Source organism: Notamacropus eugenii, chromosome 3 (genome assembly GCF_028372415.1).
Source record: "Notamacropus eugenii isolate mMacEug1 chromosome 3, mMacEug1.pri_v2, whole genome shotgun sequence".
Classification (NCBI taxonomy): Eukaryota; Metazoa; Chordata; class Mammalia; order Diprotodontia; family Macropodidae; genus Notamacropus; species Notamacropus eugenii.
In genome coordinates, this window is record NC_092874.1 from 210,952,729 (window position 1) to 210,970,754 (window position 18,026).

The 18,026-nt window shown below is 34.9% G+C and overlaps 1 protein-coding gene across 7 annotated transcripts in view; it reads right to left on the bottom strand.

Annotated features, from left to right (window-relative positions):
- The window catches only part of ARID2 (AT-rich interaction domain 2), a 221,847-nt gene that overhangs the window by 28,011 nt on the left and 175,810 nt on the right, over positions 1–18,026 (bottom strand). For all 7 annotated transcript variants that reach the window (XM_072654253.1, XM_072654251.1, XM_072654255.1 and 4 more), the window contains 4 exons: positions 14,039–14,120; positions 7,621–7,755; positions 6,846–7,042; positions 3,666–6,535 (listed from right to left, as the gene is read on the bottom strand). In XM_072654253.1, the coding sequence (XP_072510354.1) occupies positions 3,666–6,535; positions 6,846–7,042; positions 7,621–7,755; positions 14,039–14,120 (3,284 nt within the window). The remainder of the gene's footprint in view (positions 1–3,665; positions 6,536–6,845; positions 7,043–7,620; positions 7,756–14,038; positions 14,121–18,026) is intronic.

Here is an 18,026-nt window from a genome sequence, read left to right on the forward strand (position 1 = left end):
AGGCACTAGACTAAATACCAGTGCAACAGTGGTTTTTTAGGGAAAGAACCAAATTTTTGTAGCTCTAGCTGAACTGATCTGTTTCTGGCTGTGTGTGAAACTGTATCCTTGGCTATGCACCAGCCTTTTGATGGGGGAAAAAAATAGGTCATGCCAATATCAATGTCCATGGCATTGCACACAGCCATAATCTACCTAACTTCCTACAGGAAGGTGTTTTGAATAGGGTCTATAAAAACAGTAAAAACAGCTAAAAGAAATGCATATATTAAGACAAAGAGAGAAGTAAAAGCAAAAGGAAAAAGACAAAAATAGTCAAAATAATATTTTACATATAATTATCTCACATATGGGCATCTGCCATGCTAAAAAAGAAATACAATAAAGCTTAGACCAAAGAGGACAAACTGATATGGTTCTCTTCAGTAGCTTAATAATGAGGTATTAGGTAACACTCTTTATATCTTTAGGTACTTGTCTTCATTTCTTTTCCTCCAATTAGCCAAAGTTTCTTGACTTTTCTGAATAGTCCTTATTACTTAAGACCTTTCTCTACACAAGCACCCTGTATAGCCATTAAAGTCTCTATATAATTCAAAGCAACCCCTTAAAAACTGAACTTCTCTTGGGAAACCTTGAAATAAAACCAATACAGGAAAGGAAACATAGTAATGCTCTGAACATGACGGTCTATGTCTAGTACCCTCCCCAAGTTTATCGTGAAATAGCATTTAATTCCAAACCTGACAAGGATGAAAAATAGAAATAAATTGAGTTTGTTTTCAAGGATAAAATAATTTCATTTTCACAATAATTTAATGCTAACTTTTGAGGATACTGAGAAGATATGACAAGCAAATTATTACAGTTGTTTTTAGAATGTTCAGATTTAACTATACAGGTTACTTGTTTAGGGACCATTTATCTTTTCACAATGAAAAAATATTAGCTGAAGTGAGTTTTAATATCTTTTATTTTTACTTTCTATGTTGTTCTATTTGGTATTTTCTGTTTTCTATGTTTTAATCAAGGTATTTCTCCATGAGGATATAGCTGGCATATTATTTTAATTCCAACCATTTTAAAAATTGCTACAAGCAAACAAAATATAGTTTTAGAATAGATTTTCAAATGATATCCAAGAATAAAACTTGAATATAATGTGTGTGTATGTGTGTGTATTAAGCATAATAGGCAAAAGTTTAAAAGGTACCAATGCCTTAAATATCTATTGTTTTAAATGAACTTTAATTCTTGGTACTGCACTTTAGCAAGAACATAGATAAGTTTAAAAATGCCTAGAAGAGGACAATTAGGATAGCAAATGACCTCTAGATCATATATGTGCATTAGTTGAAGGAATGGGCAATATTTAGGATACAGAAGAGAAAATTTACAAAGGGACATAACAGCTATTTTCAGGTATGGTAAAGAAGTTAGATTTGGTTGGTTTGACCACAGAGGGTGGAATTGGGAACAATGAGAGTTTTAAATGGAAATTTGGCTTGATGTAATAAGGAAAAACTGGAAGGTAATTGTGTTTTTCTAATGATAAACAGTACTGGGTCAGGTAGTTGTACGTTACCTCTCAATCCAACGTATCTAAGCAAAGGCTGAATGATAACTTCATGGATACATTTGGTGACTGATAACATATATCAGAATTGGATAGCCGCTGAGGTCCTTTCCAACTCCGAGAATATGTAATTCTCATTCTGAGATTTCATACTAGAGAAAAACTTTACGTAAGTAAAGCTTTAAGAATGTAATGAGTAACTTTTCAAATGGCACCATTCAAATTGTTCTCTAACTAGATCCCACAAGTTTACAGTTCAATCATTAATGAGTACTGTTTCTTCTCCTCTCTCTCTCTCTGTCTCTCTCTCTGTCTGTCTGTCTGTCTCTCTCTCTTTCTCTCTCTCTCACACACACACACACACACACACACACACACACACACAAATGCACTGACACACCAAAGCTATTTTGGAAGTTCTAAACTTTATAATAAGAGAAGTATAAATCCAAATTTTCTAAAGGGAATTTTTTCATAACTACTCATAGGTAATTTAGGAATGTATTAATAATGCTTATGATGTTGAGCTATTAAAACTGAATATATTCAGATAGGAAGATAAATATAGAAAAATTAAGGTTCAATAAATTTTCTTATATGAGGAGTCTTCTTAAAATTGTTTAGTTTGTTAATTATCACAAATTATTTAGATTCCTACTATGCTCTTGAGATCACTGACAATTCTAGGAGAACAGAACAGAAGAGAGAGAACCATGCTAATAAAGTAGAAAATGCTTAAATAACAGAATGGTAAATATAGTGACTAAAGCTTTTTCAATTTTTTAATGAGTTGTAAAGACTCAACTTGAAAGAAAATCTAGTTTGACAGGAAAAGTTAGCATTCACCAATCAGCTTTTTAACTAATTTTTAGCACCTGTTTAAAAATAACTAGAATATTTTAGTGCTTTAAAAAAATTAGAAAAATATATATGCATATAAAATATATGTCTGTATATACATATGTACTGCATAAAACATATTAATTAGAATCATATAGTTACAAGTAATGTTATCCAAGTTCATGTACTTATGTAAAACAACTTGCTAAAGGAATGGAGCTTCTTAAATAATTGCTTTATCTCTTGCTGTTCTTTCTATACCTGCCCATTGTTGACAGTGATTATTGCCATTTTTGCAATTACTAATGGCAATCAGAAAGTCAAACTGGAATAGGTCAGTCAGGTTTGGCCCCAGCAGGAAAGGAGTAGCACCATGAGATAATGATAAGGTGGGGTTAAACCTAAGCATTTCAGGATCAGGGCCTGAGCATACATTGCAACAGATAAAGTACTTCAACTACCTTAACTTTCATAACCTGAATGTCATCTCAGAATTTCCAGATAGATATAATTTAATCAGAGAATGTTTTCTCTTGTTAAATTCTTCACAACTTTTATGGAACATTATGGCATGCATAACAGAAACCTGAGAATCAGAGAAGAGCATTAAAATAACAAAATTACTGTGATGATATTGTTTAGAGGGCAGTTAACATCTAAATTCAAGATAGTAAGTATAGCTATAGATAATTTATTTAGTATATGAGGATATCAAGAAGGAATTTGGGACTATTTTTTAAAAAATACAAAAGAATATAACCTCTATGGGATTCATTATACAAAGATCTTGGCAAACAAGTTTCTTACATAAATATATTTCAAAATGAAGAAATTAAATACAGAAAAAAAATTTTGGTGGCATTTGCAAAATAAGAAAAAAAAGAAAACCACATGAGAAAAATGAAGATTTTAAAGCACCTCTAGCTAGACAATCACTGTTCCAAAAGCAAAGATACATGAGTTAGTTTGGTTAGCATTAGGGGAAAAAATTAAACAGGTTTTTTAAATTATGTGCAATTAACTTTAAAACCACCTCTACCTATGACAGCAATAAGAACTGGAAGAAAAAAAAGCACAGCAGTTTTGAGATATATTTGCACTAAAACATTGTAACTTTACAAGTTTTCAAGGCTAGATAGGAGAAAAAAAAACCAGATTAACTAATGACTGTACTGCCAAACAATTTTTACAAAACTGATAAAATACAATCACAATTATAATGATAAAAGAAACAGGAGAGTGAACGTACCTGCGTGGCTATATTCTGTACATATGTTGGTGGATGCTGCTGCTTTTGGTGAACAGCACTTTCTATTGCTACTTTAGCTACAGTGCTTGGATCCGCTCCTGCTGGTACTGCAACCATTGTTGCACTACAGCCAGCATTATTGGGGTCACTGATTGTAACAATTCTAACTCCTACTTTATTTGGAATTCCTGGGACTGTTTCCCTATCAATATCCTCTGCTGGTCTCTTTACAGTTTTGCATTCTGCTGTGCCATTAGTAGACCGAACTTCAGATGACAAGGGAGATTGGGATGCTCTAGATCCTGAGTGGGGTACTGCTATGACTGGATGTCCCTGTATAACAGAGGCTGAAGTGTGTGGTGAAACAACCACACTTGGGCGTTGCTGAGGCACATCTGAACTCAAACTTGAAGATAAAGGTCCATTAGGTAAATCAGTGTTGGTACCACTAAGTTGCTGTGTTATCACATTTGTGGCCTCCTGTATACTGCTTACAGATGGTGTCCCACCCAAAGTTAATACAGGTCCATTAGAAATTCTTTCTATTTGATCACCTTTGGCAGTATCTTGCTGAGTGGCATCTAAATTCCCTTGTTCCACTGGAGATATTTCACCATTTCCCACATGATTGGAAGTTTTGTGATTTGGAATGTTTTTGCTTAAATGAGAACCATCTCCTTTATCAAAATCACAGATTCCATTAACTAGGGGTTTCTTCATATCACTTTTAAATTCTTGTGTATCCATTTGTTCCAAGTTCTGCTTTACAGAAGCTCCATTCTCACCCAAATCTAATGATGGCCCATTACTGATTTGTGAGCACTGGGTGGTCTCATTTTGACTTTTCCCTGAGTTTGAAGGAGGTAGACTTGAGTCACTATACTTTCTCCCATTTAAAAGACTTCCCACTTCTATTTCATTTTCGTTTGTATCCCCATTGCTGGTGTTTGCAACTCCTTTTCGGCAGGATGGGTTTTCCATGACTTCAATTTTACGTTCATGAACGTGTAAACCTGTTGCTTCTTTTGCTTCCTCCTCCTTTTGGCAAATTATTTTATCACCTTTAAATGGGGGAGCAGCAGCAGTAGCACATGGTGATTGTCCAGCTGGAGGTGCTTGAGTAGCTGGAAGTGTTTGCACCTGCAGTCCAACTCCTGTCTGTGTTCCACTCATGGTAATCCCTGCTGGAGCAATGATCTGAGTTGCATTTCCCTGACTCACAGTTGCAGTAGCAAAACTAGTATTTGGCACAACTGTTATGGTAACCTGGTTGCCAGAAGTCCCTTGGAAAATAGTTGCTGGACTATTTGAGATCAATGGGCCTGGTAATATTTGTAAGTTAGAGATAGGTACTGTCTGTACTCCAGCTGGTGGTGGGATTGTACTTTGAACCAGCTGAACATTTTGCTGCCCAACCAATAGCTGCTGACCTTGAGACTGTCCTTGTACTCCAAAACCTGGTGTTTGGTTATTGGTCACCTGATAAACCACCTGAGGGCTAGGGGCTCTTGCATTATTAGGAGGCGGAATCTGTGGAGCTGGGAGTATAAGTTTACCACCTGGAGTGGAAGGACCTCTCTTTGGAAGCAGTAACTGTTTTATCAGACTAGATTCACCAGAGGCAGGCTGACCAACTCCTGCGTTAGTTTGCTGTGGCTGAACTTGCATTTGTACCTGTTGTGGCTGCTGAACTTGTACTTGTACCTGCTGTGGCTGAGATGCTGGTGAATGCTGCTGTTGCTGCTGCCTTTTCACAGACAGCATCTGACTAACAGTTGGAGGAGGTCCCTGGGATTGGGGAGTAGAAGGTGGAGATGACATAGCAGTCGGGACTTGGCTATTTGTAACTGGTCCAGGTGACGGTGAGGAAGATGGAGTTAAGTTTGGCTGTCCGGGTAACTGGACTGTTTGACTAGCTGGGATTGTAGTTGGATTAGCAAGAACGATCTGGTGAATGGCTGGTGCATATGTTTGACCTTGCTGAGCTGTCTGGCTCACAATCACTACACTTTGTTGGGTTTGTTGTTGTGGCTGCTGGATGGGCTGCTGTACCACTGTTGATGTAACTTGCTGAGAGGGGAGGGGTTTTGGTGCAATGTTCTGAAATCCTACCCTAGAGGTTTGTGGACTTGGGACTCCAGCTATTGTAACCATCTGGCCAGCTGCTACTTGGAAACTTTGGACTGAAGTAGCAGAGACAATATTGGATGCTGAAGTTGTTACATATTGCTGGGGTGTAATGATGACAGTGTCTTGTTGCTGGTTGCTAGAAGATGACTGTTGAGATGAAGTTTGCACAGGTTGGGATGATGTGGTGATTAACTGTTGACCTTGTGAAACTGTTGAAGGGCATGCTGGTATGTTCTGTACTCTGCCAAATATATGGCTCTGTGGTACAGCCTGTTGAATTACTGTAACAGGAGTGCCTGAGGATATCTGTCCTGGTACTACTGCATGTAGTGGGGATTGCTGCTGAATGACAGGAGGATGATGAAGCAATGTTTGAGAACTGACAACAGTCACTGGTTGTGGTCCTGTATTATGATTCTGAACAATAGAGGCCTGCGCTGCTCCACCTCCAACAGCAATACTACCAGGAACTGCTGTTTGAGGAATAGTATTCTGAATTACTGCAGCCTTTACTACTTCACAAGAAATTGGAGCTTTATTTTGTATGACAGTCACTGTAGCATTTTGTTGCTGCTGGGTATGAACTGAAGGATTTGGTGGAATTCTAGAAACAGTCTGTGCCACAGTATGAACACCCTGGATTGGAAAAGACATTTGCGTTGCAGTCAAATTTGAAGACTGGCTGTTAACAGGAGTCCGCTGAAAATGGTTTCCTATAGTTTGTGGTCCATGTGGGATTCCTAAAAATAGAGGAAAAGCAAATCAAATTAAGGAATCAAATGACTCAAACATTAAGCAAGAATTCATCCTTCCATCCAACTGAAAAAAAGATGTAGCTATTATTTAACATGGTAAACAATTTGTGACAAGTTTCAAGTGAAACCGTCTTGACATACAGCGTCATTAATATCACAAAACTGTAAGCTAAAGAAGCATTCTACAACTTTGTAAAAGTCACAGCAAAACTTATTTTGTAATCAATTTGCTGCTTCTTGCTTTAGATTTATAATTTAATTAACTTCAATTGAAAATGTAATAATAAATTAAAACCTGCTGGTGAAGGAGTCGGAGACACATCTGGAACAGACTCAACACGAACCACAGGTGTAGACGTTGGTTGTTGCTGATAGTACATCTGAATGGGAAGTGGTATTGCCCTCCGTTTTACCCCTACTACATGTATATGTGCCTGCCCATTGTTATTTGGATCCTCCACTCTCTTCACTGTATGATTCGGAAAGACCGTTCTGTCAAACACAAGTAGATTTATTAGCTTTTAGAACCACCACTAATTCTCCACAGATTTTTTTAACAATGCTCCAAGTAGAACAATATGTTGTTTTATTGTAAATATTGGACGTTCATTATATTTGCCATTACTACAGTTATTTTTTTAAAAGGAAAAAAGAAAAACAAACCAGAAAGGGAAAGTACTGAAAAATAGTTTCTAATTTTCGACTGATAGCAATTTATTAAGAAATTTTGGTTGGATTTTGTGAAATTCTTGCTATGATATGATTTTTAAAGTATCACATTTCTAGAAGACTAAAATCTTAAAAAAAGATTACTATTATAAGAGAAACTAAATTAGACTCAATTCCTTACTTTTAAAAGTCTTATTCAATCAAATATTACAATTAAAACCTTATCCATAAAGTTTCAATTCTATCTGTCCTCAATAAAGCAATATAAGATTCCAGATCCTGATGATCTTTAAACTGAACAAAAATTTGGGATTCCTTCCCCTCTCCCCAAGAACAGTTACAGTAATTCGAAAGCATGACGAATCTTGACAATTTATTGAAGTATAGACCATAGATCCTACCGAAGACATTTATAAAATCCAGTTGACGTCAGGATTCCACCACGGGCTAATTTACTACAGGTTGAAAGGTATTCAGAGTACATTTCTGCTCGAGAGACTGAACAATCTGAGTTCACTTCAAAATGTGCATTCAACCTAAAAGTAAACAAGAACAATTAACGCTGAATTCAGGATTGTATTTTAAAATACTGAAACAATTCAATAATAATGTCAAAACAGTACAAATAATTGTGTACCAAATTTCAAATAAGTAAGCATTCTTACTTGTCAGAGCATAGAGTGGCTCTGAACCATGCTAATATACAGAAATAGACTAACCATTTGTTTTCCTAGCATTTAGAGTTCTAAGGGATCTTTGGGGCTACTTAGTCAAAATACTCATTTTATAGATGGGAAAATTAAGGAACAAGGAGATATGGTGACTTGCTTGTTTAATTTTATAATACAAATAAAATCCCATTGTATCAAAAACAAAGGGCCACTTTATATTGAAAATCTATTTTCACATGGCAGAAAAGGCCCATATTTAGGGTACTTTGTTGATCCTGTTACAATGAATTTCATACAACTAATTGTCCCTGTGTCCATATAATAATCACTCTCTATTCCTGAATTTGCATTATGCCACTGCAGGTTGGAAAAAAGAAAGGAGAACTGAGCTAAGCTTAATCTCTTCACAGCTTTATTCTTTAGCAAGTTAAAATTCTCCTTACTTCTTTCAATTTCAAAGATATCAATCACACCCTAACATTATTTAGTTAATTCACTCAAGCTTCTAAACTGTATACTAAAACAAAATACCTCAAATGTCTTTAGTAGGAGGAAAGAGTATGTATTTTACCCCCAAAGGTTCAAAACTCTCCTTTCTGCTTGCAAATTCACTGCACTGAAGAAAAAGGAGCTCTCCTGTCTCAACTCTGGTTCCTGACAACTGCAGGAATGTGATTTTTGACAAGGTATTCACAACAACATTTCACAATAAACAGCTGGATATCCTTTGAATTTTAGTGGAGGGACCTTACTTCTAAATGGAGACAGTTTACAAAATAAAAGCCTCTGGGGAAGAAAGATGGACTATCATTGATTGTACATATAACAAAGGACATAGGACCAACCGTATGCAGATTAGAGCCTAACTGACATTTATTATTTGAATTTGGGGAGTGAAGTGAATAAAAGCTATAGTGCCATAGTCATAATCATTCTTTTGCACTGCTCATACAACAGGTGCTGAATAAAAGGGAGGATGCATGCTATGCCAAAGAGATTCTATTATGTCCATGTCTTTCTAGTCAAAGAATCTTGTGTGGTAGTGCATGGTTAGGACAATTTCCCTAAATCTTTTCCTTTGCTGTTTTTTTTTTAAAGACTTTCATGGGTTATCTATAGTATGCTTAATGCATATTTTAATGGTATGATATCACCACTATGAACATGCTAAACACTTGAAAAATCAACAATCACAAATTGACGTAGGCAATATTTTCTTACAGTTGAATATCACTTACGCCTTTTTTTCTCTTCTCTACATCTGTGCCATATTTCCCTGCCCCCATACTCTTTTTGTTGCTGGGAAGGATGGGGAGCCTTTAGTAATGGAATATATCGAAAAGATTAATAGAAGATTTTGCCTTTAGATAGAAATGTTAGCTGTAGTTACATACCTTTCTGGTGGAAGAACTTTTACAAAGCATAATGGAAAACTAGGATAATATGATTATGGGAATGAAGGAATAAATTTGTTAAGATGAGAAAACAGCAGGTGGTCAAAGGTGGAAACATCTGGAAAACTACACTTGACCATTAAGATAGTTTTCTCAAATTTGCACTTTTATGGGTGGATAACCAATTAACCATTTCACCTGTGTTTTTTGGAGTCTTAAGAAGTTGATTGGCTTCTCTCTTTGTAGTCCAATAGAGGCAACCTCCTGCATCCCCATTCCCTGCTATTATCATCTTTATAAGACTTAGTCAATTCTTCCAGTCTTGATTCAGGACTAGACATGGAAGTAAGATGTTAAAGGGGACCTAATATAGGTGTCACAAGTGAAAAGGAGAAAAATATATCTTTGGCAAAAACCTTGTTACAAAAGGTTTTTTTCCTGTCATTATATTAGAGGATTATAAAGCTACAATATTACAAGGTGAACTTATGTTGAGAATAGCCAGATCTAAATGAAATTCTCTATGGAAGTCTAGACCCAAGACATGCTTTATGAAACTATGTAAAAGGAAACAAAGCTTGCCCTAAACATAATCAAACAGAAGTATCTAGAAATCTGTAGTTGAGTGTGTTGCAAGAGTTGCACTGGGATAGAAATATTGGCTAGAAACAGGATGATACAGAAGGGTTTTAATGGGAAAAATTCAATTTTCCAGATAGCTAGAAAAAGTCTTTGAAAAAGATAAACCCACAGAACTTAAGTCAAAGGGAGGAAAGAGCTTTGATATTGCCTGCTATCCTTCAATATAGGTGAAGCACAGGATCTATAGCATAGGAGGCGGGAAAGGGAAGAGGGGAACAAGGTCCTGCCAACCCTATATGAATTGTGCTAAACTAATGAGATAATACATTAAAAATGACCTGAAGATTATGAATCACTATAGTGCTATGCAAATATAGTATCGCTGCAGTCATGATGGTCATCATTACTGACTAAATAACCACTTAAAGAATTATATAGAAGGCTCATATTAATGACTTACAGCAAGAAGAAAGGGAATTTAAGTAACCCCTTTGAGAATTTAGAATTTGGAAGTGGGTAGATGACAAAATTGAAGTGGTAAGGTAATGTACACTTTGATCAATTTAGACCTTGTGATGAGTTGGTCTAATGAAAAAGGTTCTTGAGCATACTGTTATTTCAGCCAAAGAGGTTAAAAGACTCAAGCTGCACATTCAAATTATGCACCATTTCCCCTTTTGTGAACATGTCTTTTTTGTGAGGTTGATATACAGGTAAACAGAAAGTTATGGAACTTTTTTTCAGAGAAACACAGCACCTGCTTTCCATCTCTGTGACTTAAGAAGAGTAAGAAATTTGTGTCACCAGGTAAAAGTGAGAATGTAACCATTAATAAAGGTGAAGTTTGGGTTGATTCCCAGGTGCAAATGGAAAGGGGCTTAGCCAGGCAAACCATATAACCATATAACAGATTACAAACAAAATCAAGGTAACTTAGAATAGTCCCTTTAAAGTAGAAAGTCTATCTCCTGAACAAGCACTTCTGGAAGATGGTCTAGCTGTTTTTCTTCAGGGATCATTTATGTACAACGTAATTGGCTCAGAAAGTCAACTTTCCCATCATCTACCTTTTCTAAATGTTATGCTGTGATATGAGAACCACTAGTCAATACCTACAATCAGAATTTACTGGCCTTAACATGGAAGAGAAATGAATAGTGAACCATTTGTTGCAAACCTTATGAGATATGCTATCTTTGTGGCTGTTTAGTTGTGTCCAACTCTTCGTGACACCACGTTAGGGTTTTCTTAGCTAGGACACATACTGGAGTGGTTTGCTATTTTCTTCTCCAGCTTTATTTTAAAGATGAGGAAACTGAGGCAAACAAGGTTAAGTGACTTGCCCAGGATCAAACAGCTAGTTAAGTGTCTGAGGCCAAATCTGAACTTGGGAAAATGAATCTTCCTCGCTTGGAATGCTATCCACTGTGCCACCTAGCTGCCCTGGGTCTATACTTCCTTTAGGTCTAATAAATAAATATGCAAGGTCATCTGGAGAAATATTCAGGTGCCCTGGGTCTCAAAGTGATCAATGTTCATACCATGGACTATAAGACAAGCTTCAATAGCTAAAGTACACTAAAGACTGAGTGAAATCTACCTGATTTGTAAAGTTTCTGGTACCTTCAATGCACTCAATTGCTCGGTGGTCTGAAGTCTGTGTAGACTAGAAGTGCCTACCTGGCTTGTGGACTAGATGAGGTATAAAACTCCTGACTGCAGACTGAACCAGATTAAAATGTAAATGGGAAATATTTAACAAAATATTAAAAAATACAATCAAAGATAATATTACATTTTAAAATTAAGTCAATATGTACTCTGCAGGGTTCCTTGTACATGCAGGCCCCATTTCTTTTTTAATTTGATACCAGTGGTATGGACAGTAATACAGTCCAGCAGAAGTTGAGAGATACAGGGAAGAGGAGGGAGGTAGCAGAAGTTGAGAGACACAGGGAAGAGGAGGGAGGTAGATCCACAGGGGATGTCTAGCAGAGGGCCTAGTTTGTTACTTTAAAGACAGCATCTCGCACACAGAGTAGGAACTTAATAAATATTTGCTGAATTGATATAAGGCAAATTTCAAAGGATAGAAATAGCACCCAAATTATTATCATAATAGCTAACTATATAACATTTCAGAGTTTGTAAAGTACATAAATTACCTCATTCTATGACAAAATTTTAGTCCTAGAATAGATAGGGTAAGGAAGATATCGTTCTTATTGGGTCTCCCTTCCTTGAAATGGAAAAGCTTAAAGTGCTATGGTGGTTAGAGTGCTGGATTCAGGGTCAGAAACATTTGGTTTCAAATTCTACCTTACTAGCAGTGTAACCATGGGCAAATCATTTAATAAGTCTCCTATTTCTCATCTGCAAAATGGAAATTTTAATGCTTGTACCTCCCTTACAAATCTGTTGTGAGACAAAATAGTCATATTAATAAAACATTTGTAAATCTCAGAAGTGCTAAGTAAATATCAATTACTATTATTGCTAGGTATAACTGATCCAAAACAAGGCATATCAACAGAACATTTTTGGCAGGTCAAGAAGGAATTATTTTTTTTTTCTTTTCTCATCTAGCCTTCCCTAAAAAAAACCAAGACAGCAAAACTAAGTACGCTCTAGAATGGAAGGAGAAAAATGGATAATTTCTGGTAGAGATGGGAGGCTGGGCACAAACCCTAACCAGAGCCAGTAGGTTGTGTGAAGGAGAATACATGGAAAAGGACAAAAAACTTTCTAATGATGAAGTATGCCTTCCATCTTTGGAGAAGAAATTACTGTGGTAAGCGTAAAAGCTAGAGATAACCATGAGAGAAAGAGAAATAAGATGGTGTCAGGGAAAATCAAGAAAAATAAAGCAAAAAGAAAGACAACACAAAAAATGAATTCAGGAAGATACTGGATCACAGAGAACAAGTTTTATATAACTGTAGTCCAATACATTTACATAAATTATCTCCAAAAGCTAGTAGTTCAACATAGTATCATACATTTAGATCTAGAAGGAAAACGTTGTATCTAAATAGGGCAAAAACAACTCCTTCCCTCCTAAGTTATGTTGTACTGTTAGATATCAGCACATCTGACTCTAATGACATACATTAACAGTAGAGGTTTTTAATCAATCACTTATCTGATGAAAACCATGCTTAAACCCACATTAAAAGAAGTGGCCTAGGACTCGTGCAATATAAAATTAAAAACTGATAAATTAAGCAAGCCTTAAAATCAACCCTATTGAGAGTCAGAGTAGTATGTTTTCATATGTCTTAACATTATTTTAAAAAGTTGAAATTTTGTGTCATGGATCAGTTATCTCAATTAAAATATGTATTAAGTCTAGCTGGTATGGCATGTCTTTGCTTCTACTCATTCTTTTCAGTAAGATATTAAGCAGAGTTTTATGTGAGCTGTCCACCATTGTGTTTTGAAGTCCTTGACACAAAGTAAGTAATAGTATTAGGAACTTCACAATACACTGTAAATGTATAGTTTTGTTAGCTTCTTCCCCCATATTATTCATAAAAAAGAATAAGGTAGAAATTTAATGAGCAACAAATGCCAATACTCTTTTAAGAAATACAATTTTGCAAAACCTGGTTTTATTTTTTTTCCAAAAAACAAGATTCACACAATCATAGATTTAAAATTGGAAGGGATCTTAGATGCCACTGAGTCTAACTGTCTCAGTTTATATTTATACACGAGGAAACTGAGGCCCAGAAATGCTAAGTGAATTTAAAGGCTAAGCCTCAAATCCTCCTATACAGCTAGTGAGCAGCAGAGCCACAATATGGACTCTGCCCAAAGGAAAGTCTCCTGTCTACCCAGGAAAACTAACTCTCTAGTTTGGTAAATTCTATTTGTCTACAGATCAAACAAAATATTTTACTAGAAAACTAAATCTCAAAAGGAACAAAATGGTTCAATTACATTTTTGCAGGAAAAAATTCTAGTCAAAGATCCTAATAGTGAAGATTGAAAAATATTCCATCAAATTAACTTCAACATAACAGTGACATGACATTACATAACCTTTTTTCCCCCAAATTTCACTCTCTAATAAAGAATTTAGGATGAAATAATCTGGATGGCAGATTATCATATTTCTTCTTGCTTTTGTCTTTCTAAGGAAAATGCTTTAAGAGAGCCACACCACTTACCACTGACATGCAAACTTCTCACTATCTATTTCCACTATTCCTGGTGGTGGAGCAACATGCTGTGCTACAACTGCTCTGGAAGCTACAGAAAAAGAAACAATACATTAGCTATATAATTAAGATTTCCTACCTAAATAAAATCACTATATGTCATAGTTCACAAAAAAAATGCACTAGCTGAAACAAACCAATCAGAATCTTTTAGCTTTCATTAAAAATAAAAAGCTCGGAAACACCTTCCTAAGTTTCTTTTGAAACCTAATTCAATAAATAACCATTTACTTCTTACACCATAGAATTAAACCCCATAGAATTAAATTAAGCCTAAAATTTTCAAAATGGAATATAAGATCATATTGTAATTTATTACAAAATTTTGTTTTTACATTTTCCAACAGCCCCATATTTATGTAGAACAAAGAAGGTTTCTAAATAAAAAAGAAATCTGACCCAAATATTTACCAGCCCTTATATTTAAAAGCTGCATATCAAATGCTGTCATCTTTAAAAGTATAAAGAAATCACCTTACCATTCTGCAATGGAATCTCTAACTATTTTGTTAGTTTGTAAAGATTTTACAAACACACACGCACACACACACACACACACACACACACACACACACACACACTGCCAAAGGAATTTTAATCAAGCTTCCTAAAAGGTATTTGTAGATGATCTCCAAATTTCAGAATTCAAGGAAAGGCTCATAAGCAATTATTCTGACCCACAAGTAGACTTCAAGTAGAATCACTCTCTTGACTAGAATTCCAATTTTTCTCTCAGACTTCTGAAATAATGCCATTATTATAGGAAAAAATTATTTCCTATGCCCAAAACCTATACTGAAATCTTCCTCAAAACTGGGTTACCTATTTCACATGCCCAAACCTGACTTCTATATGTATTGCCAATATCAGAAATTTAAGTAATCATAATTGACAAATTTCAGGAAGGATCTATGATTCTATTCATATGGGCAATTCCTTTCAGCACTGCAGACAGTATCCCCTCTATAATTTATTGTGTAGACTATATAATGAATCACTGTGGAAAACAAAATGTTTTTAAAAAATCATGTTTGCCAATCATGTAGTGATGAATCTCTAGACAGTTAGATAGTCTGTTTCTCAGATAAAAATCAATACATCTCCTACCGATTTTTCCAGTTTGGCAGTCAGTGCTTGCATTAACCACTGTTGCCTCTAGATAACGAAAAATCAGGAGTAGGACTTTTGTGGAGTAATTAAGATGCTAGTACATTAAAAACCGAATAGAACAGATTAAAAATTCTCATAGTTAAAAGGGGAAAACAGAATTAGAAACCGTAAGAGAATATGGACCATAACCTCTATAGAAAGCAAATTGAAACTATCAATAAACAAAAAAAAAACCTTTTAGGACAAATCGAAACTAGAAGAAAGAAGTGCTCCAAAAAAGTAAGCAATGAACTATTAACTTTTTTGAAAATTAAGTTTTTCAAGTCCCCATAGTTTTATTTTTATTTCCATCAGCGATATGCAACACATCTGTAGCAAGTCTCAATCTCTTCATATTAAATTTCTCATTCTGCAACACGGTTAATATAACACAATTTAAGAAGTTATTTTGCAAATTAATAAGGCAATAATAAGAAATCACATTTAGTTATTACTTTATAGCATACAATGCACATTCACATTTGATCTGATCTTCACAACCTTTTAAGGCATACATAACATATATACCCATTTCATAAAAAAAAAAAACCAGAAAGCTTATGTGACTTGCCCAGTCACATGACTAGTAAATGGAGATCTAGGGCTAGGACCCTGGTCTTCTTACTCCCAAGTCTAAGAGTTGACACTCTTTTTATATTCTATCAGTACAAAGCAGGATCTTTAGAAGAAAGGTGTTATTTAAACACAAGTCTTAATATCTCAACAACAAAATGAAGATGAAAATTAAAAAGTCAACAGAAAATGTTGTGAGTCTCAACTAAATCCAATTAAAGAAAATCTGTCTACTCAAGGTAGCTAGGTGGTACAGTGGATAGAGCACTGGGTATGGAGTCAAAAAGGCTGAGTTTAAATCCAAACTTGGACACTTATTAGCTGTTTCCTTTGGCATACCACTTGAGTTTTCCAAACTGTAAGATGGGGATAATAACAGCACCAACTTGCAGGGTTGTTGTGATATCAAATAAGATAATATCTGTAAGGCACTTAGCATAGTATCTGGCACATAAGTGCTTAATAAATGCTTATTCCCTTTCCAATATATGGTGGGGTAAAATTGTCCAACTAAACCACTAGGCATTTTAAATAGCATTTGAAGGATCCAGTCAGTGGGAACCTTTTCTTTGTTATTCTCTGCTTCTGTAGGAAAAAAATCATTATTTCAATATTTACTCTTCAAAAAGTAGTTGCATATGGGCATACAAATAAACAGCTACTCAGACTAAAAGCTAGCCAGTATGCTGCCATGGATTTCATTCTGATATTAGAAACTATGAAAAATACTTATAGTCAATATGGTTCAGTCTATCACACTGATACACTAGATCAGGAATTAACAAGCTATGTTTATCTACCTACAGTTTGACATTCACACTAAAACAAAGTTGGTAAAATAACTGCAAATATGACAAAAAAAATTTTTAAAGCCACTAATACTGGAACTAGAGATCTAGAAAATAAGATGCCTACGATGAAGCATCAAATTTACCACAAGGATCAAAAATAATATTAAATGTGTTTATGATATAACCAACATAAAAGGATCCCATATAATTTATAGTTTGAAGAATTAAATAAAGGAATACATTCACTATACCACTGGTTCCACATTTTTTGGTGCTCGATCTATTTTAATATTTCTTTTATTTATCTGTTTTTCACATTAATAATTTTTACGTCTTTCATATCAGAATCATTTAATAGCTAAATCTCCTCAAATCCTCTCATAAAAAAAGGCAAAATCAAAACAACAAAGTAAATTTGACAAAATTTATATTCCACATATATATTCCTCTACTTTATCTGAGAGGAGGGACATATGTTTTCACCTAACCTCTCTGGGATTAAGACTGGTCACTGCAATTGATCTGAGCTCTGTAGTAATTTGCAGTGGTGGTGTTTATATTCTTGCAGATATTTTGTTTATATTTCTTTTGGTTCTAGTTTCGTTACATTCATTCACATAAATCATCCCATGTTTTGTTTGTTCTCCACAGACATCATTTCACAACACAATAATATTTCATTACATTCATGTACTAAGTCATTATTCATAGATTCCCCAATTGATAGGTCCTCACAGATATCACAAAGATTGCACTTTAAATATTTTGTCACAGACATAATAACCTTTCTTTTGGCTGTTGACCTTATTGGTATATGCCCCATAGTTTCATAGGTGTCAACTAGATAGAGAAGTAGTTAGAATGAACAGACCTGGAATCAGGAAGATCTGAGTTCAAGTCCAGCCTCAGTCACTCAGTAGCTGTGTGGCCTTTGGAAGGGCACTTAAATCTTTCTATGCCTCAGTTTCCTCATTTGTCAAATGGGAATGATAATAACACCTATCTCCCAATATTTTTGTGAGCATGAGACAACATTTGTAAAGCACTTTGCAAATTTTGAAATATCATATAAATGTTAACTATTATTATTATTATCTGGATAAAAGGATATGAATAGCAAGCTAAATTAGTTTTCATTTTTTCTTATAAATAGTGAATTGGAATATTCCTTCATTGTTGATTGTGTACCTTTTCTTTTGAAAATGATTTTATTCATATTCTATTACCAAAATGACTATTAATCTTACAAATTTGTGTCAATTCTCTTATTTGTCTCAAATATCAGAACAGTACGAGAGATTTTTCCCCAGATGACATTTTCCTTCTGATTATAGATACAATGATTATTTATGTAAAACCTTTACAACTTCATGATATGATTGCTTCTATTACTTGTTTAGTTCTGATTTCTTCCTCTAGCTATA